This window comes from Fringilla coelebs (genome assembly GCF_963513975.1).
Source record: "Fringilla coelebs genome assembly, chromosome: 4".
In the NCBI taxonomy this organism is placed as follows: domain Eukaryota; kingdom Metazoa; phylum Chordata; class Aves; order Passeriformes; family Fringillidae; genus Fringilla; species Fringilla coelebs.
Window position 1 is genome coordinate 8827804 of NC_140032.1, and position 20683 is coordinate 8848486.

The 20683-nt window shown below is 36.4% G+C and overlaps 2 protein-coding genes across 2 annotated transcripts in view; both read right to left on the reverse strand.

Moving 5' to 3' along the window:
• POLN (DNA polymerase nu) overlaps positions 1-13321 on the reverse strand; it is a gene marked incomplete at both ends in the record, with an annotated part of 90428 nt that extends 77107 nt beyond the window's left edge. The window contains 5 exons of the mRNA XM_084205111.1: positions 1838-1950; positions 3718-3911; positions 4265-4482; positions 10929-11063; positions 13258-13321. Coding sequence (XP_084061237.1) covers positions 1838-1950; positions 3718-3911; positions 4265-4482; positions 10929-11063; positions 13258-13321 — 724 coding nt within the window. The remainder of the gene's footprint in view (positions 1-1837; positions 1951-3717; positions 3912-4264; positions 4483-10928; positions 11064-13257) is intronic.
• HAUS3 (HAUS augmin like complex subunit 3) lies at positions 12690-19713 on the reverse strand. The gene is made up of 4 exons (XM_084204966.1): positions 18514-19713; positions 17043-17479; positions 15213-15441; positions 12690-13895 (listed from the first exon to the last, which is right to left on the reverse strand). Exons 1-4 carry the CDS (start codon positions 19426-19428, stop codon positions 13629-13631), a joined length of 1848 nt encoding a protein of 615 aa, XP_084061092.1. The 5' UTR covers positions 19429-19713; the 3' UTR covers positions 12690-13628.
• Positions 19714-20683: the final 970 nt, after the last annotated feature.

Below are 20683 nucleotides of genomic sequence, written 5' to 3' on the forward strand. Positions count from 1 at the left end.
AGTTTTGCCCATCTTTCCTGCACACACACATCATAAAAGGACAAGTATTTACTCTAAAAAAATAACAAACATTGAATTCACAGCTGTAACATATGGTCAATATCATGACGACACAGGAGGAAGTGCAGTATTGCACATTTTTGAAAAATGTTGTTTTGTGAGGTTGGGGTGGGTTTTTTTTGTTGGTTGATTTTTTCAAGTTTTCAATTATAAGTAAACTTTTGGCTTCTTAGATTTACTGTAAAAACCTTCCTTTCCTAGAACTGAGAAACTTCAAGCTGAAGGTTTTTTTATGAGAGTCTCCCTCTAGTTCAGTTTTCTTATTGTTGCTGTTAACTTGACTATTATCCACAAAATTGCTATTGGGGATCAGGGAGAGATTTACTTCCTAGCAATCAGACTGACTGGATATATGAATTCACATATGGGTGCACAATGCACTGTTGCCAAAACTCAGAACCTTTTGTCCTTTAGTATCATAGGAGCTTACACTGCAGCCTCATGTTCACACAGATGGATAGGATGGGCCAAGCCCAGTGCTGTTTCACTTTCCTTTGAACTACCATCTCAACACGTCTCCTGCAGTTCTACAAAGAACAGGAGAAACTGCTAACTAGACTGCTTTGTGATATATTCAAAGATAAACCTAAGCATCCTCTTCAGTAACCCCTAAGTTCAAATCATGACCTACAGAGAACTCCATATTATACAACCTTGCAGACTCAGTTACCTGGAAGCAAATTTTAAAGTCCATAACGCAAGTTACAGCTACAGGACTACTCTAAAGAGAATTTTAGGGATTTTATTTGTTTGGTTGGACCTTTGTGGGCTTGTTTTTTCATAGCAGAAATAAAGTGTGAGGAAGCATCAAGTTTCAAAGTTTAAAAGCCTAAACAAGAATTGTTTTGGTTACTAGAAACTTCAAATTCAAATCCCATGGATCAAGTGCTATCAAATACTTCCTGTGTGTACAAGTTATAAACTGTCACTACTGCCAGTCCCATTACAGCATTTCTTTTCCCATCTTTCCCAGTCCTAGTGCTGGTTTTTGTACAGATCCTCACTGTGATTTACTGAAACTTTTGAGATGCTGAACACAAGCTGATGATTCTTCACTGAGACAGCCCTTCCTGAAAGGTCACGCGTACTTTTGTAGCTCACTCAGCAGTAATTTCACAGAATTCACAGAATGACTACGTTGGAAGAGACCTTAAAGATCACTGAGTCCAACCCATGCCCTAACACCTCAACAATTTGATATATGGAACAAAAAAAAAAACCAAAAAAAACAAAACAAACTCCAAAAAAACCCCAAAACAAAAAAAGATAATATATTTACATCTTATGCTTGTTGCTAGAAATTGCTTTTAAATCCACAGAGAAGAGTCTTACTTGTTTCTATCAAAAGAACATGGGCCCATTCAAGTGATTCCTAATTCTGACAACTGTGAGCATCTCTGGGATTTATTCTAGCCCTTCTTTTTAGCAGAGGAAGTTTTTTCCTAGGGACTATGAAACCTCAAGTACTTTGACCTTTCCAGCTATAGTCCAGGACTGGGTTGAGAGCTTTTTTTCCACTGGAAGCTATCCTTAAGTCAGTGATTTAATTCCTACTCTGAGAAGAACACATGAGGCTTGACATGCCAAGCCTCCGGTCACAACCTCCTCCAAGAAAGGTGTTCTTTTGTATGGTACTAAAATCTGTTTTTCAATATATCACTTAATTTAGTAAGTACTATATTATTTATTAAATTTAGTTATTTCTACACTCAGTGATTTTAACAGAAACACCAACAGCACAGAGATTACAGGATGACAGCATAGATTCAATACTTGCCTTGTTTCCAGCTGATTTCATTACCATAAATTTGAAGTAGACTCCTCAGGAAATCCTTTGCATTGAAGCAAATTATTGGAACTTTGCACTGCAGCATTTGAAACAACACTTGCCTGCACAGAAGTAGTTCATTAACACACACTATACTGCTCCTAGATTTAGTCAATCTATTTACTTTGTTCTTTTAATTAGCACCTAATATTAAACAGTTAACCCAAGACATTTCCTTATTCCTATAAGAACTGAATACTGCATTTGAATATTCAATTCTCAATTCAGTAATCCTCAAAGCTATATTCTAGAAGAAATTAAAACATCCTAGCAGATATGCTTTATCACATATACATAAAGAAAACAAATCCTTCTTTAACTCTTCAAGTGCAACCTTAATCCAAAACACTAACTGGCATCCCTGCAATACTCCAATATACCCAAATAAGATCACAGAGGATAAACTGATGTAGCATTATAAAACACTGATTTTAATCTTAATTGCCATAGCTGCTCTGTGTTAATATGCTGTTAAAATCCAAAATTCTTCATCTTTGTCATGTATTTCCATACCTCTTGAAAATGTCTACAATTCCCTCATTCATGATATTTTAAATAGATATAACCAATTACATATATATTAGTATACAGATATACCAAATATGTGTGTCTTTTTCTTTTTTAGTAAGTGATATTTTTGGCAATATAGAAAAATATTAGTTTTTATAAAGCTTTTTTTAATGGTATGAGACCACAACTCCAGAGTTTGGACAGATTAGAAATCACCCAGATCACAAGGTATTGCTGTATGCATTATAGATCCATTCTTAAACAATTGCACTATTCTTACAATAAATAATTACCCATATGTTTCCCTAAATGCTAATATTCTTAATCAACTTATCAAATTTTTACTGTTCATATGTGCATGCTATACTGATATGTTATTCTGAGTTCACAACAACCTATACTCAAGCTGACAACAGTACTTGTCATGTAACTCCAATATTACAGCTGGAGAAGCAAAGCCATGACTTGTTTCAAGCCATGATTTTAAGCAGGTGAAGAGATGCAACTAAGAACCAAGTCCTGCATCTTGAAATTAATGTTTTGTAATTTAATAATCCAAATTCAGCAGGTTACAGTAAGACAGCAATTACTGAAAGTCACAAAATATTCTGATGGAGTTTTAACATGCTAGAGTATTACATCTAGGAATCAGATTCAGTTCTCATTTTTCCCTTTTTGGGATATGATTTTCAACTTAATAGGAATAAAAATGGACTTTGGTTTTAATAACTGGAAGTTTAAAACATAGTCCAACTTTTTATTGAAATTTAGTGTAAGTATTAAGCAGATACGTAAAGGCTTTACTTCCAAGATTATACTGTATTATTACTGAATATTAGTAAAACTTATCTGGAATGTCAAAAGCCATTTAAAAAAACCTGTGCTAAAAAGACTTGAAATATTAACAAAGCTCAGAAAGGGTATTTATCACAATAATGTCCATCAAAAATGTACTAGTTAAGAAATGCAGTTCAGGAAATGGAAGATAAAATACAAGAAAGCTAAACCTGGGCAAAACATATTCTTTGGTGCTGTCCTGCTTTAATAGCTCATAAAGGATTTGCAGGTGAATGTAAAGAGCTCCTACCAGAATTCCAACCTGATTCTGAAAGGGCTGCAGTCAGTGATATGCTGAGCCCAAGGGAATTGTCTATTGTTATTTGGTTTCTATTAGCCCAGACTTGATACAGAACTAACACAGCCAAAATGAAATTCAATGAGCCTGACACGTAAAGATCAGGCCTGTGCTAAGTAACCAACACCATTACTGCTGAAAGCATATGTAAAGCAAAACAGTATATTTTCCTACATGCTCTCACCAAGAAAATTTCTTGTGAGCTTGTTCTTGTTCCCGTTCCCAGAGAGATGACTGTTCAGTTTTTAAATAAATTAATTTATCATTTTCATTTGCAGCATTCCAAGTATAGCCAGTTGAAGTGTGACCTGGAGGACAAGGCTGATCAGTCTGATTCTTCACCAGCACAACAACTCCTTTTACTGATGAGGTAGAGGCCTGTTAAGCATAATTACAATAGTGTTTCCTCTGACAGATTTTTTGCAATCCTATAAAGAAAAATTCCCAAGTACTTTACAATATGAAACCTATTATGTACACTACAGTTACTGCATTCACCATTGACACAGTAGAGGAGCATGCAAGTGTTTCAGCCTTGAAACAAAAATCCTAGTGGTTTCATTTTCTCCAAGTTTTACTTGGTAGTTGAAAACGAAATGTAATCGACTGTACATTTTGGTATGCCATACACAGAAGTGTTGCCAATGAACATGGGTTTGTGATTATCAGTCACATGCACATTCAAATGGTTCTACAGAGGTGACTCTAAACAAAACCCATCCTTCACTAACCTGCTCTGAGTTGAGCTGTGAAGAACCATCTTGAAATATCATAGTAGTGATAAAAGCTGCTGCTTGTTCTATAGTTGCAAGGAGTTTGCTCTTTTCTTCACATCCTAAACTGCTGATATCACAAGGATACTTTCCAGAAGACTTTATTTGTCCAGGAGTACAGCTGTATCTTCTTTCATGTAACATGTAGGTATTTACATGCAATCTTCTTGTTTTCTCTGAACAAGATGTAGACACATTTTGCTTTCTTTTAAGAGGAATAACTATTTTGTTTTCCCTCTCCTTCAGGGTTTTTTCTTCTACTGAAACACTCCTTTCTCGATATCCCCATTTTGGGAAGCCCGAATCCTGGTAACAGCTCAATATTTTGGTATCTTGACAGCCAGGTATTTTATCCATATGCACTGTCCTGACTATTTGACCAGCAGTTATTTTTTCAGGGCTGACAGTTGTTTTTAATGTGGCAATTCTGGAACCATAATCCTCCTGGGAAAATCAGAAATTTTTAGCAAACCAACTATTTGATTTATAAGGAGAAACTAAAAATTGCACTAAGTTAGTTTAGATAAGCTTTCAAGAAAGCAAAATATGAAAAACTGTTGATACTAAAAAAACAGAGCCAGTTTAGCAGAACCACATTACATAAACCAAAATTCAAATATGTATCAGTAGAGTTTGTGTTGACATATACCATTTGCATCCACAACCACTTCTTTTTTAACCTAATATTAGTCCAACACTAAAAATGGCAAATTAACAACCGTAAGAGGTATCTAGTCCAGTAGCCTGTCTTCCATAGGTAGACAAGGTTATTATTGTCTGAAGAGGGAAGAGACCCCTCATCTTTATCTTCAGCATTCAGAGCACTTTTCATGACAGCTTCATTTGTTACAGAACTTTTGGCAAGGGACTTTAATGACTGCTTTGGAATCTCAAGCGTGTGAATCAACTGCATCCCTTCAAGCAACTTACAGGATTGCAAGACATAAAAAATACATAAGAAAGTTGCACTGAAGTATTATGAGCTGTATGAAAAAATATTACATTCTATTCTGTATAATCCACTACACCCTGAACAGTTTTTCCTACTCCAGATAGTCCCTGGATCCCTCTACAGCAGCATGCTACTAAACAGCATTAAGCAAGATGCTGCATGGTAGGGCTTGAATTCTACTCTTCAACCCTTATTTCCTTCAGAAATTTCCTTGCTATGCTTCTGCTCTAGTGCTTTCTTACTATTTATTTTGCTAATTTCTTCTACAAACTCCTCAGCTAAAATGGATCCTCTGCCTTGATTTCATTTCTCTGGAATGGCAGATTCCCCAAGGTAAATGTGTGTTTAACTATTTACAGGTAGACACATTTGCATCTTCCCTCAATACTTTTTATGCCTCAATCACAAATAGGCCTCAGAGAAGCTGGCAAGCTTTCTATTCCTGAGGCATTTGAAAAAATTATGTATTAGTGATGCTTTTGCAAGCTTTTCCTCAGTTATTTTGAACTATACCATTGTATGTTTCATTTAACTTAGTCAAATGAGGCAAGTATAGAATAATACAAATTCTGATAAGCTCACACTTTTGCATGATGACATTTTTAGTAGTCTCCTTCACACTGTCTCTTAGCCATACTACTTTTTCCAGACAAAATTTAGTATTCGTTTCAAATCATCAATATTCCCTATACTAGCCTATAAATAAATCCCTATACTACCTACAAATGTTCTGGATTTGGAGGGCAATTCCATATAATTTCTTTTAAAGGTTCCTTCAATTTTATATAGTTTTCTTGTTGAAAATTAAGCATTACTGTCTTACCTATCTTTCAATGTTTCCAAAAGATTATAGTCTCTTTAAGAGCACCTGTCAGCAGGGACGGTTTTGGACCTGATCTCACACAGAATCAAATAAAAACAAATTTTTCTCATGAGTTCTCTAACTGTTCCACAAAGCAGCTGTCTCTTAATTTTCAGTTGGAGCACCACACATAAGCTTAATATTCATCAGCTCCACTGGAAAGTGACTGAAGTCTCATAATTACTGTATTTTGGTCTCTACTAGCCCAGTCTCATTCGGATCATCTGCTGTCATTACCACTGCAAAAACTGAGACCTCCTCCCTTCAAAGGAGCCACCAGGTCCTGCTGGGCTCCCTCCAGTCCCCAATACAGTTTTCACCGATCAAAAGCTCCACTGATGGAGGCTGTCTAACTCCATCCCATCTGAATTGCCTGAGCAAGCCAGAATGACAAAGCCAGTAAGTTTGGTGCTTTTTTATGGTTTCACAATATTCCTCAAACCAGTTCTCATATTCCCAAACCTTAGAACTATAGAGTCAAGTGATGAAAAAGGCTTAAGACTGCTTTAGATCACAGGATCTACTCTACAGTAAAAGTACAATTACAAAGTACAATTCTAAGTAAACAGGAAAAGGAAGCTCATTCAGCTTCTGCTACTACCAGAATGAATAGTGGCTGTTCTAAATGAAGACAAATTAATTGGACTTTTGCAATGCTAATCAAAAGGTGGGCACTATAAAGCTACCAGAAGGGGAAAAATCTGATCACAAAAGGGCCAAATGTTTAAGAGCCATAGAAGGACAACTAATTCACTCAAGTGCATTCTCCAGACAAACTGCAAATAGTTTTATCATTTAACACAGCAGAATTTAAATTAGGACACTCTAGTAATTATAGAACCAGGAATAAGCAATTCTCTTTTAAAGATTCAAAAAATATAAACAAAGGAATTTAATTATCGAGTCAGAATAATACAGCTGGAACTACAATTAACCACACAGAGAAACAGCAGCTTCTGTGAAGAATTGATTTCTATTAGAAATAATGACACGGCTGGAAGTAGAGAAAATGACTCCCAGGATGCAGTTCCATAATTTATGTCAATGTAGGAAGATCTCATTAGATGCAGCGAGTCAAAATTAGAGTATCATCATTACAAAAAGGGGTTCAACTCCAATCCATGTGCACCCACAGCTGCATGAGTGCCTGTGAGCCAGTGTAACTTGTAGGAAACTATCTCATTCCACAAAAGGCATCAGTTTTCTTCATTTTGAGTGACCTGAATGGAATTGAAGTGTGCAACATGCACTAGAGTAAGAGTAAGGAAGGCTGTGAAATTTACAGCTGGGATTAGTTGCAGCATCTGCAACTCATCAATCAACTAGACAGATTTTACAAGCAAAGCCTGAGCTGGGGCTGCCAGAGTTATCTGTTTCCACTCTTGCACTGGCACTCACTCTCATGCGCACCAAACCAAATTCAGAGAAATTTTTAAACCCAATATTAATCATCCTAATACAAAGTAATTTTTCATACAAATCAGCTCACTTTATGATTGTTCAGTAACAGGAGTGTGAGAACATTTCTTAACTCTGGTTCTGAATGTGGCAACCTCATTTCTGATTGACCTGTTATAACAGACCAACTTCCTGGGAAAAGAGAACAGAAGCTGGGCCCAGACTCTCATAGGTAAATACAGGCCAAGTATAAAATAAGACAGAGGAAGTTACCGGAACTATGACTGTATAAAATGTATCATGATAAAGCTTGTTGTGAAAGAACCAATCTATAACTTCAAACCCACTACAAAAAAGACTGCTTTTAGTGGTTTTCAATCTTACTAAATGCTTGCCTTTCCATTTCTCAGATGTGCATCCTTATCCCTTAGTTTATTTTCCTTTGTCTTCTCTATACCTTTAAAAAAGAAGAAACAATTTACAATGCAAATGAATCTTCAAGCAGACCATATAACTTAGGTTTCATACAGGGTTATATTACTGACACTTTTACCAAACCTGAAAGAATTGTAAAAAAATTTCCCTTGACAACCATTTATCAAGTTAGTGTAAAGTTAGTATTCATGCTTAAAAGGGCCCTGCAGGTTCCAAAATATGCATACTTAAAAGACTGCTCTTTCACCATTAAGAAAAAAATTATTTAAAATTCACTACAAAGCAGAAAAACCTTTTCCATGGTATTCAGAGGAAGCATTACTATAGTTCCATAATTATGTGAACTTTCCTCTTTCAAGGAAACATAACTCATTTTGGTCATAGTAAAGCTGGGGGTATGAACACGAAGGAAAAAAAAAAAAGAAAAATCCAAGCTCTAGAAACTTCACACAGCTTAACTGTTTCCTTGGAATTTGGCAGCAGTGTTCCACAAAACTTTTGTTCAAACATTATTTGTATTTGAGTTTAGCACATCATGTTTTACAAACTGACCATGTTTCACCTGCAGGGGATAATGTTTTCACATTGCTCATCTTGCAACAGAACAGGCATTTTCAGACCAGGTAAGAGAGACTAAGGAGATTTCAGACCTGACAAACTGACAGGAAGATAAGGTGACAGTCCCATGAGAAACAGGCTGGCCACCAGAGCACAGCACAGCTGGGAGTCTGGGCCCCCACTGAACTGCAAGGGACCTTTAGCAAATGGCTCTGAAAGCACAGATGCTGCAGTTCCAAGAAGGCTTTGCAAATGCACCTCAGATTCACAGCATGGCAAGTGAAACCATTAGGACATGCATTTCCTTTCTGCCTTAACACTGTCCACAAGTCCCAAGAAGAGGAGAAGCAAGTGAAGCCTGGAATGAAGGAGCCAGGGGTAACAGGCTAGAAGTAATTATCTCAGTGGGCACAGAAACAGGAACTGGGAAAAAGAGAACTCCCCTGAAGTGCAGGACTCTCCAGAGTTTGCAGTGAGGATTCCTTTATGTCTTGATTATCTTATTGCCCAGCCAAAAGACACCTCACAGGCAGAGTATGTGTTTTGCCCCCCCTTACTGAGTACAACAGTAAACTGCTGCTGTCAGCTATGAACTGGCATTACCAGCAGCAAGATACTTTCTGAAACAGCAACGGTGTTGACCAACATCAAACAAAGCATAGGGTAACCTATTTCAATTTACTAGAACTGTTCTTAAAAACACTTGTCTGGACAAATCAAAACCTTTGTCTACAGAAGAAAATAAGCTTATTTATGCATGTTGGTGTAAGTGCATAATCAGACATTGAGCTCCAGCTCAAACTTCTAACCTAAGCTGTTAGAACAGCCAATATGGCACAGCTGTATTTGTAGCTTCAAACATTTTACCTTTGTTTTCTCAACATTTTATATGAGATATTAAGAATGATAGTATTTGAGTTTACATTCAGTGCTTTTAATTGTTTTACAGCTAGACACTTTTCCTTGACAAATCCAACCCCCAGAGAAGATGATGAGGATTACATTTCTCTCCTCCAGCACACAGCAATCAGTACTGAAGAGATCTGCAACTACCAGTTTCTGAATTATGGCAAAGTATCACCAGATGGCAGCAGAAACCCATCCCTGCCTTCCAACTCCTCAAGACTTGATGGAAAGATCGGAGCTCCACTGCCAGGATAACCACAGAATTTCACCAACTAGGTCAACATTGCAGATATTTGTTCTATTTGAGCCCAATATTTACCTTCTAAAGACAAACATTTTTTCCATTAAATAGAATTAAAAATTTAAGAATCTATCTATAAAATACAGTTCAATGCAGTGTGAGACAGACCAACTAACATCAGAGGTTTGCAGTTGTGTTTGGTTTTTTAAGAGAAGTAAAGTTCTTTTTACAGACCCACACTAAAGCTATGTGTGTGTGTATACATACATATAAATATATATGTATAGACAATGACAAGGTAGAAAGAGAAGTAAAATATCAAACTGAGGCTAAAAAGAGATAGAATTTTCTTTAAAATCACCTGGGTTTTGGTCCCAGATGTACCATATACAATGTAGCATTTTAAAATTAAGTCATTCCACATTTCTTTAAATGTGTATCAGTTATTTACACAGTGATGAACTATTACCTTTGTCACTGCTTCACCACCAGGCTCCACTGATCCAATACTTTACTGAAAGAGGAGCCTGAACCACAATTAATATACAACAGTGGCTGCAGAACCACGATGTACACAGGAATAAATGTTAGATTTAAAGCCCATTGATCAGATAATATTCCAGGATTCAGTTCTCAGGAAAAAACAGACAACTGAAATTAAGCAAAACTCTTAGCTTTCTACTTCTTTCCAGAGCTACAATTTGACTGACTGTGATCTGCACAGAACTGAGAATAAAACCTACACCTTGCAAAACCTCCCTAGTGTCCACAATGTTCTGGATCTGCTGAGGCACTTTTAACATTACCTAATTTGTTCTTTCACTGGGACTTTTGTTCACTCTTCCCCCTAGAATTTCACAAGGAGCACACTGCTAATGAATATGTGTTTTAAGGACAGACATGAGACTGGAGAGCTCACAGGTTTCCTGTTAAGTTCCTAGTACCTCCAGTGACCTTTAAATATCTAGTCCAAGTTAATATATGCATCTAATTTACAACATTGTAGTACTTAAGGAACAGTTTGAAATTCCCATATAATTCTGTACCACATAGCAGGAAAAGAAAGAGAAAAAATTTGGTGGTACCATTCCTTGCAATCATTATTGAATTGGAAAAGTCCCAGCAAATGTCACAGTAACAACTTAATTCCTTTTCTAAACCTGTAAAACTGAAGTCTCAGCTTTTCATCTATTTAAAAACAGGGACTAAAGGTTTGATACAGTTGTGTTTCAATTTTTCAACAAAAAAACACAGGCTAAATTTTACTCACTCTGGTTATTTTCTCTGTTAGTCTGAGCTTCTACAGGAATAGACTGCAAAGCTGTCATAATCCTCTGTGCAATATTAGATAAAGGCACTTTAGAAATCTCACATCCTATGTACCGCTCCATTTCTAAGGTTAAACCTAAACACAGAACACACAAATTATGAATTAATCAGGGCCATGAGTAATCCTCACTTATATTCTGTTGAAATTAAAGACAAAATATAGTGAACATGTTTAGCCATTCATTCTCAATGGAAAATTACATTTGCTCCCACACATGGCTATCAGTACTGTATTGGAAATAAAAATATAATAATTTATAAAAGCAAACGTCTTTGAAATAGTGTTTTGATACCCCAATTAAAAAATCAGCAGTCCTAAGTACAGCTAACTTGTACTAAAAGAAAATTAAATCTGACAAATAAAACAAGAAGTATGTCTGAGATACTTCCTCCCTCCCAGCATCTTTAAACTAGAATGTATCTAGCACATGGATACATTTACTGTTACTTGTGCTTGGATTTTATCAGGAAAGACACAATGAACTTTCAAGTAATTGACAAAATTAAGCCAACACAAGATTAAAGAAACAAGCAATACTATCACAATATACAGCCATTAGTTATGCGCTGTTTCAGAAAATATTTTTCATAAAAGACCTCTACTTTCTTAAATTTTGTTTAATTGATGCATTCAAATACTGCCATATATTATTAACTCTAAAATAGCTACTATAGCTTGTTAATTTAAGGAGCTGGTCAGTAACATTTAAAGTCCCTACAAGCTTTGACCCCTGCTACCGTTGTTGCAAATATTATCCTTTTCTGAAAAGAAGCTGGTTTTACAGCTGACCAGTCCATATTCTGTAATACCTACTAAATACTTGGGAGAATCCCTAGGTACAACACACACTGGAGAATCCCAAGTAACAGCATCCACACTGATGACTTGTTGTTTTACACTTAGACCAGAAGAAGAATGTGTAAAACTTGTCACAAACACAAGAGAAATATACAACATTTTAAAAAATATTTCAAGTATCCAAGCTGTACAAATCAATCACTCTACCAAAACCTGCTGTTGACTAAATTCTTCCTATACAAGTAGCTGGAGTCCTGTTACTTTGGTCTTCTTCCACTAGATCCAATGCATGAGCAGACTGTCAAACTTAACCACCAGCAAACAACAGTTCCTCTGCCTACATGGATATATTTTTCTTGGCTCACCACAGGTATATTGCAACTTTTAATACTTTAAAGTGAAAATATTTGTATCTAATTCAGAGGAACACCCATCATACTGCATTAGCACTGGCTATATCCATCTAGTTCTAATCAGCAAGCATGTGAAGGAAAGGGTGAGAGGTGGAATGGCTGTCTTTTCCCCTGACATTCCAGGAGTCAGAAGCACAATCCTTCCCTACACTCAACTCCTCCTAACTTCTATGCCCAAGAGCAACACTTCTTTCCTACACAGGGTTAAAGTGCTCCCTGACTTCCCAGGCTGGGAAGCAGCAGTCACAGCCCCAGGGGCAGATCAAAATGAGAGCCCATCAGAAAATACAAACAAGACACCGTGCCTGAGAACAGGCCTAGAAAAACCCACACAGATTCACTATAAATATTAACCACACTGAACTGAATTGATAGAGTTTGGCATTTAATAATATACACAAAGTGTAGAGTTAAGCAGCATGAAATCCAGACATAAAGACACCCAACCAGTAAGTTTAAAAAAAATTACACATTTAAAAATAAGTTATAATCACATAGAAGTTAAAAGAGTGCCATCAAAATAGTTTTAAGACTACTGTTACTGAATTTTAACAAATATACTAACCTTCATCAATATGTACAGTGCTTGAAAGCAAGCAGAGCTGATCCCATCAAAATATAAAAGACTGGAAGTTATCATACTATAAAAGCCTATTTAGTTCCATTGGTATATTAGGAAGCTATATAAAAATTTGATAAATGGGCTAACAATGCACATGAAAACACAAGTATGAAAGCATCAGCACTCTGAATTGAAATGCCTATCATTATAAATTATAAGGCAAACTCAGAAGTACAAAAGATAAATTTCAAATTCTTGTTCACTGACAAGCCTCAATAAGTATAGACTGGTTTCAATGGAGAAGATAGGCCATAAGTTAAATTAAGAGATATTGGAATGGTCTTAAAACAGATGGCCTTGGTAGTTAAAACAGATTCTGGTACATATTCCAACACATTTCTAAGAAAACTAAGTCTTCTTAGAAGAACTGTAAGGGAAACAATCATGAAATATCTGCTGCCTTTGAGAACTCTCCTCTTCACTATGAGCACATTACATCCTTGTTCCAAAATCTGGAATGCCTTCTCCACATTCATTTTACAGTTCAGAAAGCTCTTCATGTTCCTATTGATGCTATGCTGTGTGCAGCAGAAATGAACAGACAGGCTAGCAGAAGAGCAGCCTGAACATACTTCTTTCAAATATCCAACAATTACTTCATGTCCAAGAGTTCTGACAAAACTGAGATTGAATTCAGCAGGCAGAAGAAGCCATAGAGCAGCACACCATCTCAGCTGGTAACAATGGCAGTTAAGATTCACTGCAGTGACACATAAGTGTCAGCCTTGACAAGCTAATGCTCCTTATTCCATAAACTCGTAGACAGTTTACATTAACATTTTCCTTTCTTAAGAGTACATTGCATGTTTAGACATTAAGAACTGCACTGGTTGTGAAATTCTCATCTTCCAGAACGCTGGCTTTAGCCTGAGACTGCTGCTCAAGCCTCTCCACCATCTCTTTCAACTGCTCTTCATCTCTGAAAAAATACACATACAAGTCTCTTTCCATCTGAAGCAGCCTATTGGACTCTAAAAAGCTTCTCTTTGACTTCAGATCAGCAACCAGATCCTTAAGGAGATTATTTAGTTCATCTACATTCACTTCCAGTTGGTGAAACTGCTCAGTAAGTTCCTAACAAAAAATAAAAAAGACAAAAATTTATTACTTTTCTATTGTTAATATACTAGCTGAACTAGAAATATGAAAGGTTTCTTGCTTTGGGAAGCCATTTGTTTGTAATCAAAAAGTAATCACAAAAACCAGAAGCAAAGATAACAAGGGATTCCACTCAAGGTATATAATTTTTGAGCTCCATGTAGCAGAACTCATATTGTATTATGCAAATGTAATTTCATTTACTTGTTGACCAGATGAGTTAGGACCATAAGAATCTGAACTTGACCTAGAGACATGAGTGAATAACATTTTCTATCAATTACAAGTCTTCATTGCTAGTTAAATCTTAAAAGGGAACAAAGAAAACACAACAAAAAAGCCAAATCAATTTCACTATTAAATCATTAAACACCAGCTACAACTTTCCCAGCTGGCATTCTTGTTATAGTTCAGTATAAGCAGACTAATCACCTACTTGCACATTATTCCCTTATTAAAGGAATTACTTTTCTTGAGAAACAGTAGCAGTAGAACGAGATGTCATATTTTAAGTAGTAACTTAAATCAATAGGAAGGTATTTGATTTAATAATGTGCAATCCCTAAATACATACTGTTCCAATTACAGTCTCATCTTTAAATAAAAACTGTTCTATATGCTGTAAATTCATTTGACAGATGAATGTTAAATGTATTTTTATGTAATTAACAAAGAAAGTATTATGTAACAGATTTCCCTTGATGCATTTTTGAGGTATCTACAATGATTTAAAAACCATAACAAGGTGCATTTAACAAACCCTGTTCCCATTTGAAAGACGTTCTAAGCATAATATCTGAGAGCTGTATAGCAGGATTGTCCTACTACAGCTGTCCTTCAAAATTCTGGTATTTTTATTTTGTCCAAATGACCCACCCATGGCCAGGCTTTTAAGGGGCCAAAGCATACTACTGGGGTCTTAGAAATGGGCAGAAAGCCCATATGAAATAAAGAGCTACTTAAATGAGTTTTCCAGTGACACCCCACCCAGACAAAGGATCCCCCACACCAGAGACTTACAGGAATACAGGACTGCACATGCCTTTGAATGAAATTCAGTTAGATGCAACTGTTTGCTCAGAAACCAAAAAATTATTACCTGCCAGCATTTATAAAAATCCAATATTGGCCAAGAACAATGTAAATGTTCAGCATCCATCATCATTATGTTAATAAATTTGTTGCCAATAAGTGGGGACAGTTTGCATGTCTAGAGCCTTCACACTATACTTTTATCAGTAAAAGAACATGATAAACAATGAAGTCATTTGAAAAAAATCATTAAGGGCTTACCGGACTCCGGAGCTGTATCTGATTTGTTCCACAATAGAGAGCACCACGAAGGGCATCCACATCCCCCTCCAGTTTGGACACAAGGAGAGACTGCTCCTGAGCAGATGCTGCCAGCTGATCTTCTACTGTGGCACAGTCGTGCTTTAACTTCTGAGCCATCTGCTCCAGGCTTTTGTATGTTTTAAACAATTGTTGTTTTTTACTTCCTCCTTCCAGGAGCTGATACAGCCTATAACAAGTGAAGTTAGACACACAAATACTTTAACTTTTCTAAGCACTCTATCATCAATAGTTAAGAGAACACGTGTGTGTTGAGAAGTCAGAGGACGAGTAAGGTAAGTTCTGCTGAGGGCACTTTTACAACACTGCTTTATCTCCCACTGATTTCAAGATTCCATCTATATATAGTAGTGATTAATAGGAATCCAAAATATTTCAATATCAAATTAGCAGCAATGAAATATTAAAGTTACAGTTAGTAAGTACATCATGAATGCAAATAGAAGTTGACAGTGTGCTTTTGCCAACTATTTCCTGACACTTCAAGAACTGCAAAATAAGATGATTTTTTAAAGTGCTGAATGAAAGCAGACTTCAACAGCCAACGAGAAATAGGAACAATCTTTGTAACATTTTCAAGCTTACTGAAGTATTTCCTGTTTTCTCTCTCTCTGTGAAGAGACCGCTAAGAAATTCTCCAATTAGTTACAAGTCATGCAAAAGGCAGCATTGCACACTACAGCAAAGTGTACCACTACACTGCATCAGGAACGGGCCCAGTAAGATTACAGACAACTTTACATACTCCAAATGTCACTACCACCTCTGCATAACAAAATCTTCAGGAGCTGATCCCCAATATAAAATCAGATTGGCTTTATTAAGAGAAGGAGCTATATTTCAGAAGTAATTGAATGTCTTTCAAGTGTCTTCTGTTTACAAACCCTGTAAGATTTTTAATTCTTTCAACTTGCCTGCTCTTTATCTAAAAAAAAAAGTAGCCAGAAACATTCACTGATTTGGAGACTTTATAATAAACCTGAACAAAAGTGTAACAGCTCACACAAACATAGAATAGGAGTAAAATTAATGCTGTCTAATTCTTCCAGTTATTCACTGTGGCTAACCATATTCAGCTATCACTTATCAATTATGGAAAAACAAACCACTTAAAGCATCATTCTAATGAAGGAGGAAGAGTCTGACAGTAACATACCTATAATTATACAATATATTACATCAAAAGTTTGTCTTGATGGAAGAGCAGCTCAGCACACATCCTTAACTGTATCACCTGAACTTTAAGGAGACTTAATTATTTTGATGGTCAAAAACCAGACTCCTACATGGGTACCAGGACGCTCAAACCAGACGGCAAATCAAGCAGTAAAAATGAGCTGAACACGTCACAGTCCGAAGGAGTCATTCCTCTCCCCTGCCACATGGGGGGTTTTTGTGGACTCAGCCTATGAGGCCGTGCACACAGCCTGGGAAATCACTGCTATTAACATCTATACCTCTCGAGTATCAGGAGGTGCTAGGCTTGGGTTTAAACATTCTTCATGCTATGAATATTAATTAGGAATGCTTCAGCAATCTTAAAAAGACTGATAATTGAACAGTTTTTCCTCAGGCAAACCTGCAAAGAATTTCAAAGGACATGGAAGAAACAAGTTTCACATGTTGAAAGCTTCAGTTCTTGAAAATTCAAAATTCTAATTAGCTAAAGCAAGTAATAAGAACTTGGCAGCAGCAAGGCTTACCTTGCCTGATCTCATCTCCCCAGCATTATTTCAAAGAAACTCCAAGTCCAACAACTATAATACTTACCTCCAGGATAAACCATCCTCTGGACTAATAGTGCTCCTTGGCTTTGCCTGCTCAGTTCGTTCAGCTATCACCTGTAGTCGCTGCTGTAACTCATCAGTGCTTTGTTCCAGAGATTCTACCAAATTCTCAAGTTGGCGGCTGAACTCCTGGTGTTTCTTCCTCTCCATTTCACAGGCCAGCTGAATAAGTTCAAATGATGTTTTCTGTCTTATCAAATGCCTGACTATTTTATCTTGAATTGCAGCATAACAGTCCTGCCGAGCAATTTGGTGATCTAAGTATTCTTTCACCACTGGTGCAGTCAAAAGTTGTGCTTTCTTCTTAAGAAGGGGAAGCAGCTCTTCATTATTTATCTGAGCTATATCTTGTTTAATTGCTGAAATTTCAGCACTTAAACTAGATATTTTAGCATCAATGTTTTCCTGTTGTCCAATATCCTGCATAAAACAAAATATTTGTGAATTTCTTCATGGTTCCTGCCAAGCCACATCCCAAACATTTCTTCAGTTCATATAAGACTTATGTATTTATGTTACATTTAGCTACAAAATTAAATTAAAACTCCACAACTAGTTTTACAGAATTTTACAAAATAATGCAAATACAGATAAACAAAGAAAATAATAAATATATTCCAGTAAAAGGTAATTTCTTTTTATCACAGGGTCAGGAAACAGTTTATTGTGTTAAAAATAAAAGAGCTGCATTTTACCTAGCACCTATTTCAAGCATCCCTAACTGAAATCTCACAAGCAAACATAATTTTTTATATTCAGTCAGATATCAACACTGCTGGCAGAATCAATCTTTTTCAAATTACCCTAATCAATCAAGTCCTATATACTAGTCATCCATAAATGAAAACATACAAACTGACATGATGCCTCAAGTTATTCCACGTTTGGCATAAGCAAATACCTTCCCTTTCATTATGATTTCTTCACAAATTCCACTAACCACATCTGCCTGTCACTCACTTGTTGAAAGACTTCTGGGGCTTCAACTATCAGATTCATTTATTTGGTACAGTGCCTGAGTGAATGAACTAAAACTTTTGAAGCTTATGCTATGCAATATAAACAGGAATACATTTATCATATTGGCTCCCTGGCACCACAAAAATTGCAACCAAAGCTAAGATTCTATTTACTGTACAAAGAGCCAGTTTTAATTTGAAAATTCAAAGTTAAACTAAACTAGAAAGGTGCTATAAATTCTAGGATTTTAAAGGCAGTAATGCTGGAAAGTAAAATTAAAGGTACTCTACCAAACTGAAGAACTTCTAACTATGGAAACTGAAGATATTTCACAAAAACAGTTCTGTGAGCAAGACTAAAACTTCATAAAAGTGAAATTTCACAACAAAAAAGTAACTGAAATAAAAGTAACTCAGCAATTCCTTTCACTAGGTCCAGTGGAACTTGCCTGTCTGTTTACAACTGCAGTACCTTCTACCAGCTTTGTGCCTTACCTTGTCCAAGGACTGCAGCAGGCTCTCTGCACACTTGATGGCTGAATTCATGCCCTCCTCTTCAGCCTGCAGCTGAATTAGCTGGTTCTGACCACAAATATATGCTGCCTGGAGCCTGGCTATCTCTCGCCTCTCTTCACAAACTTCATTAGCCTCATCAAAAGGGACTTGCTTGATTAAATCTTCAAGTTGAAAGCTGCCTTCATGTAAATTTTCAGCACATTTAGACATACCTTCATAAAAAAGCTTTTTTAAGTGTGATGTAAGTGCTGCAGTGCTTTGTTCTTCCACAGACAAATAACTGTCCAAAGAAATTTGGGAAAAAAACAGTGGATGTGCATCTAACCCTTGTTCTGAATCTGAAGCAGTGAAGAAAGAGGCAAATTCCTTCACTGCAGCTATAAGAGACTGCAGTTCATTGTCAAGCTTATTATTTGCTGCAGTAAACACTTCCAGTCCTTCTTTCCATTCCTTCCGTGCTTCTTCCTCTCTGCTTTGGAATGTTTGTAACAAGTGGCTGTTTGTAGCAACCAACAGCTGAAGCTTATTATGCCGATGAATTTGAAGGTTTTTTAACTTCTGAAGAGTTTGAAGTTCATCCTCTAATTTCTTCACTTCTTCCTCGTCCTCCTCTTGGCTACTGTTCGTTGAACCTGTGGGCTCCATGGTTTTAAGGACTTCATCCAGTGCATTTCCTTCCAAAACAGCCTTTCCATGCTGGAGAAGATTATCAAAATCTTGCAGTTCTTCTTCAGATACCACGTGCTGCCCATTTATGTTTCCACAAAACCACTCCAAAAATGATTTGTCTTCTGAAGATTCAAACATCCAGTCAAAATCTTCTCCATTAAGCTCATCAGCCTTTGGATATCCAATTTTTTTAAGAGTTTCCACAAAATCCTTTCCACAGCTCATGATGAAAATATTTTTGTAAGCAGAAAAGATCCAAATACATGAAAAAATCTGGGGTGTTATTCCAGCTTTAATTTTTTTGCCATTTAAAATGAATATTCAGTATTTTAATAAAAAGAGTCTGTACAGGAAAAAGGAAGTGTCAGATCACAAAAAAAAAAAAAAAAAAAACAAAAACCAAACAAAAAAACCCCTGAAGGCTGTTTTGGATTAAAGTGGCTATTCAAGGACTTGAAACCAATTTTTATTTCAGATATTGTAATATATTTTGTTGATCAAACCAGGACATATTTTTGTATCAATTACATCCCAGACCACTGCAAGCACATATGTTTTTCCTTAATTCACACAAACTTATTAAGGAAACAGTATAGTATTATTAACTTAAAAGCAACAGGTGTTAATATTGAGCAATTCATTGGCCTGCAAAAGTGATTTTACTTACATGGTTTTCTGCACATGCATTTAAAAAACCACCCAAAATTATTTTAAATATTCCAAAATGATCAGGATTTTCAGTTTGTTCTAAAAACAAAACTACAGTGATGTTACACTGCACTTCAAGATCTTGGCTATAAGGGCTTTTTTACCTCAAGAGCAAGCAGAATCTTGTCTTCTAAACCTTTTAAAGTTTCCTCTGAAAATGGAACAAGAAATGCTTTAATATATAAATACCTCAACATAAAACTGCAGATTTTCTGATCAATTATAAAAAATGTAAATTAAAATAAAAATACCGTTGTGAAAACAGTCACAACTTACATGAAAAGGGAGTTTCCTGCTTTTGTGTTTCCTAGCAGACAAATAATCAGCTTAGGGACCCTAAAGTGTGTGTAACAGACAGCAAAGGACAGAGGACAAGTTATCAACAGCCAGGAGGCCTTGTCTGCAATAATCTGGTAATACTAAGGGACTTTTTTTAGCTTGATATTACCTAATAATTTGTTTCTAAAACATACACTGCCCCTGGGAACCCCACTCTACCAGCCTAGAGCGCTGAACAAGTAAAGCCATTCCTCTAAAGTTCCCCATGTGTCTGACTTAGCTCAGAGCCTGCAGATGACACAGAATGTTGCAGAGTTCTGCGTCGCAGGGCAGCGCCCCAAGCGTCCTCTGCCCTCCGTGCTTAAAACGGCTGTCCTCAAAATATGGGTGTCAAGAGGACGCTGCCACACTCTTTTCAGTGGAGCCCACTAACAAGGAGTAATGGCTATAAACTAAAACACAAGGAGTTTGACTTTAACATGAGTTCGAGCTT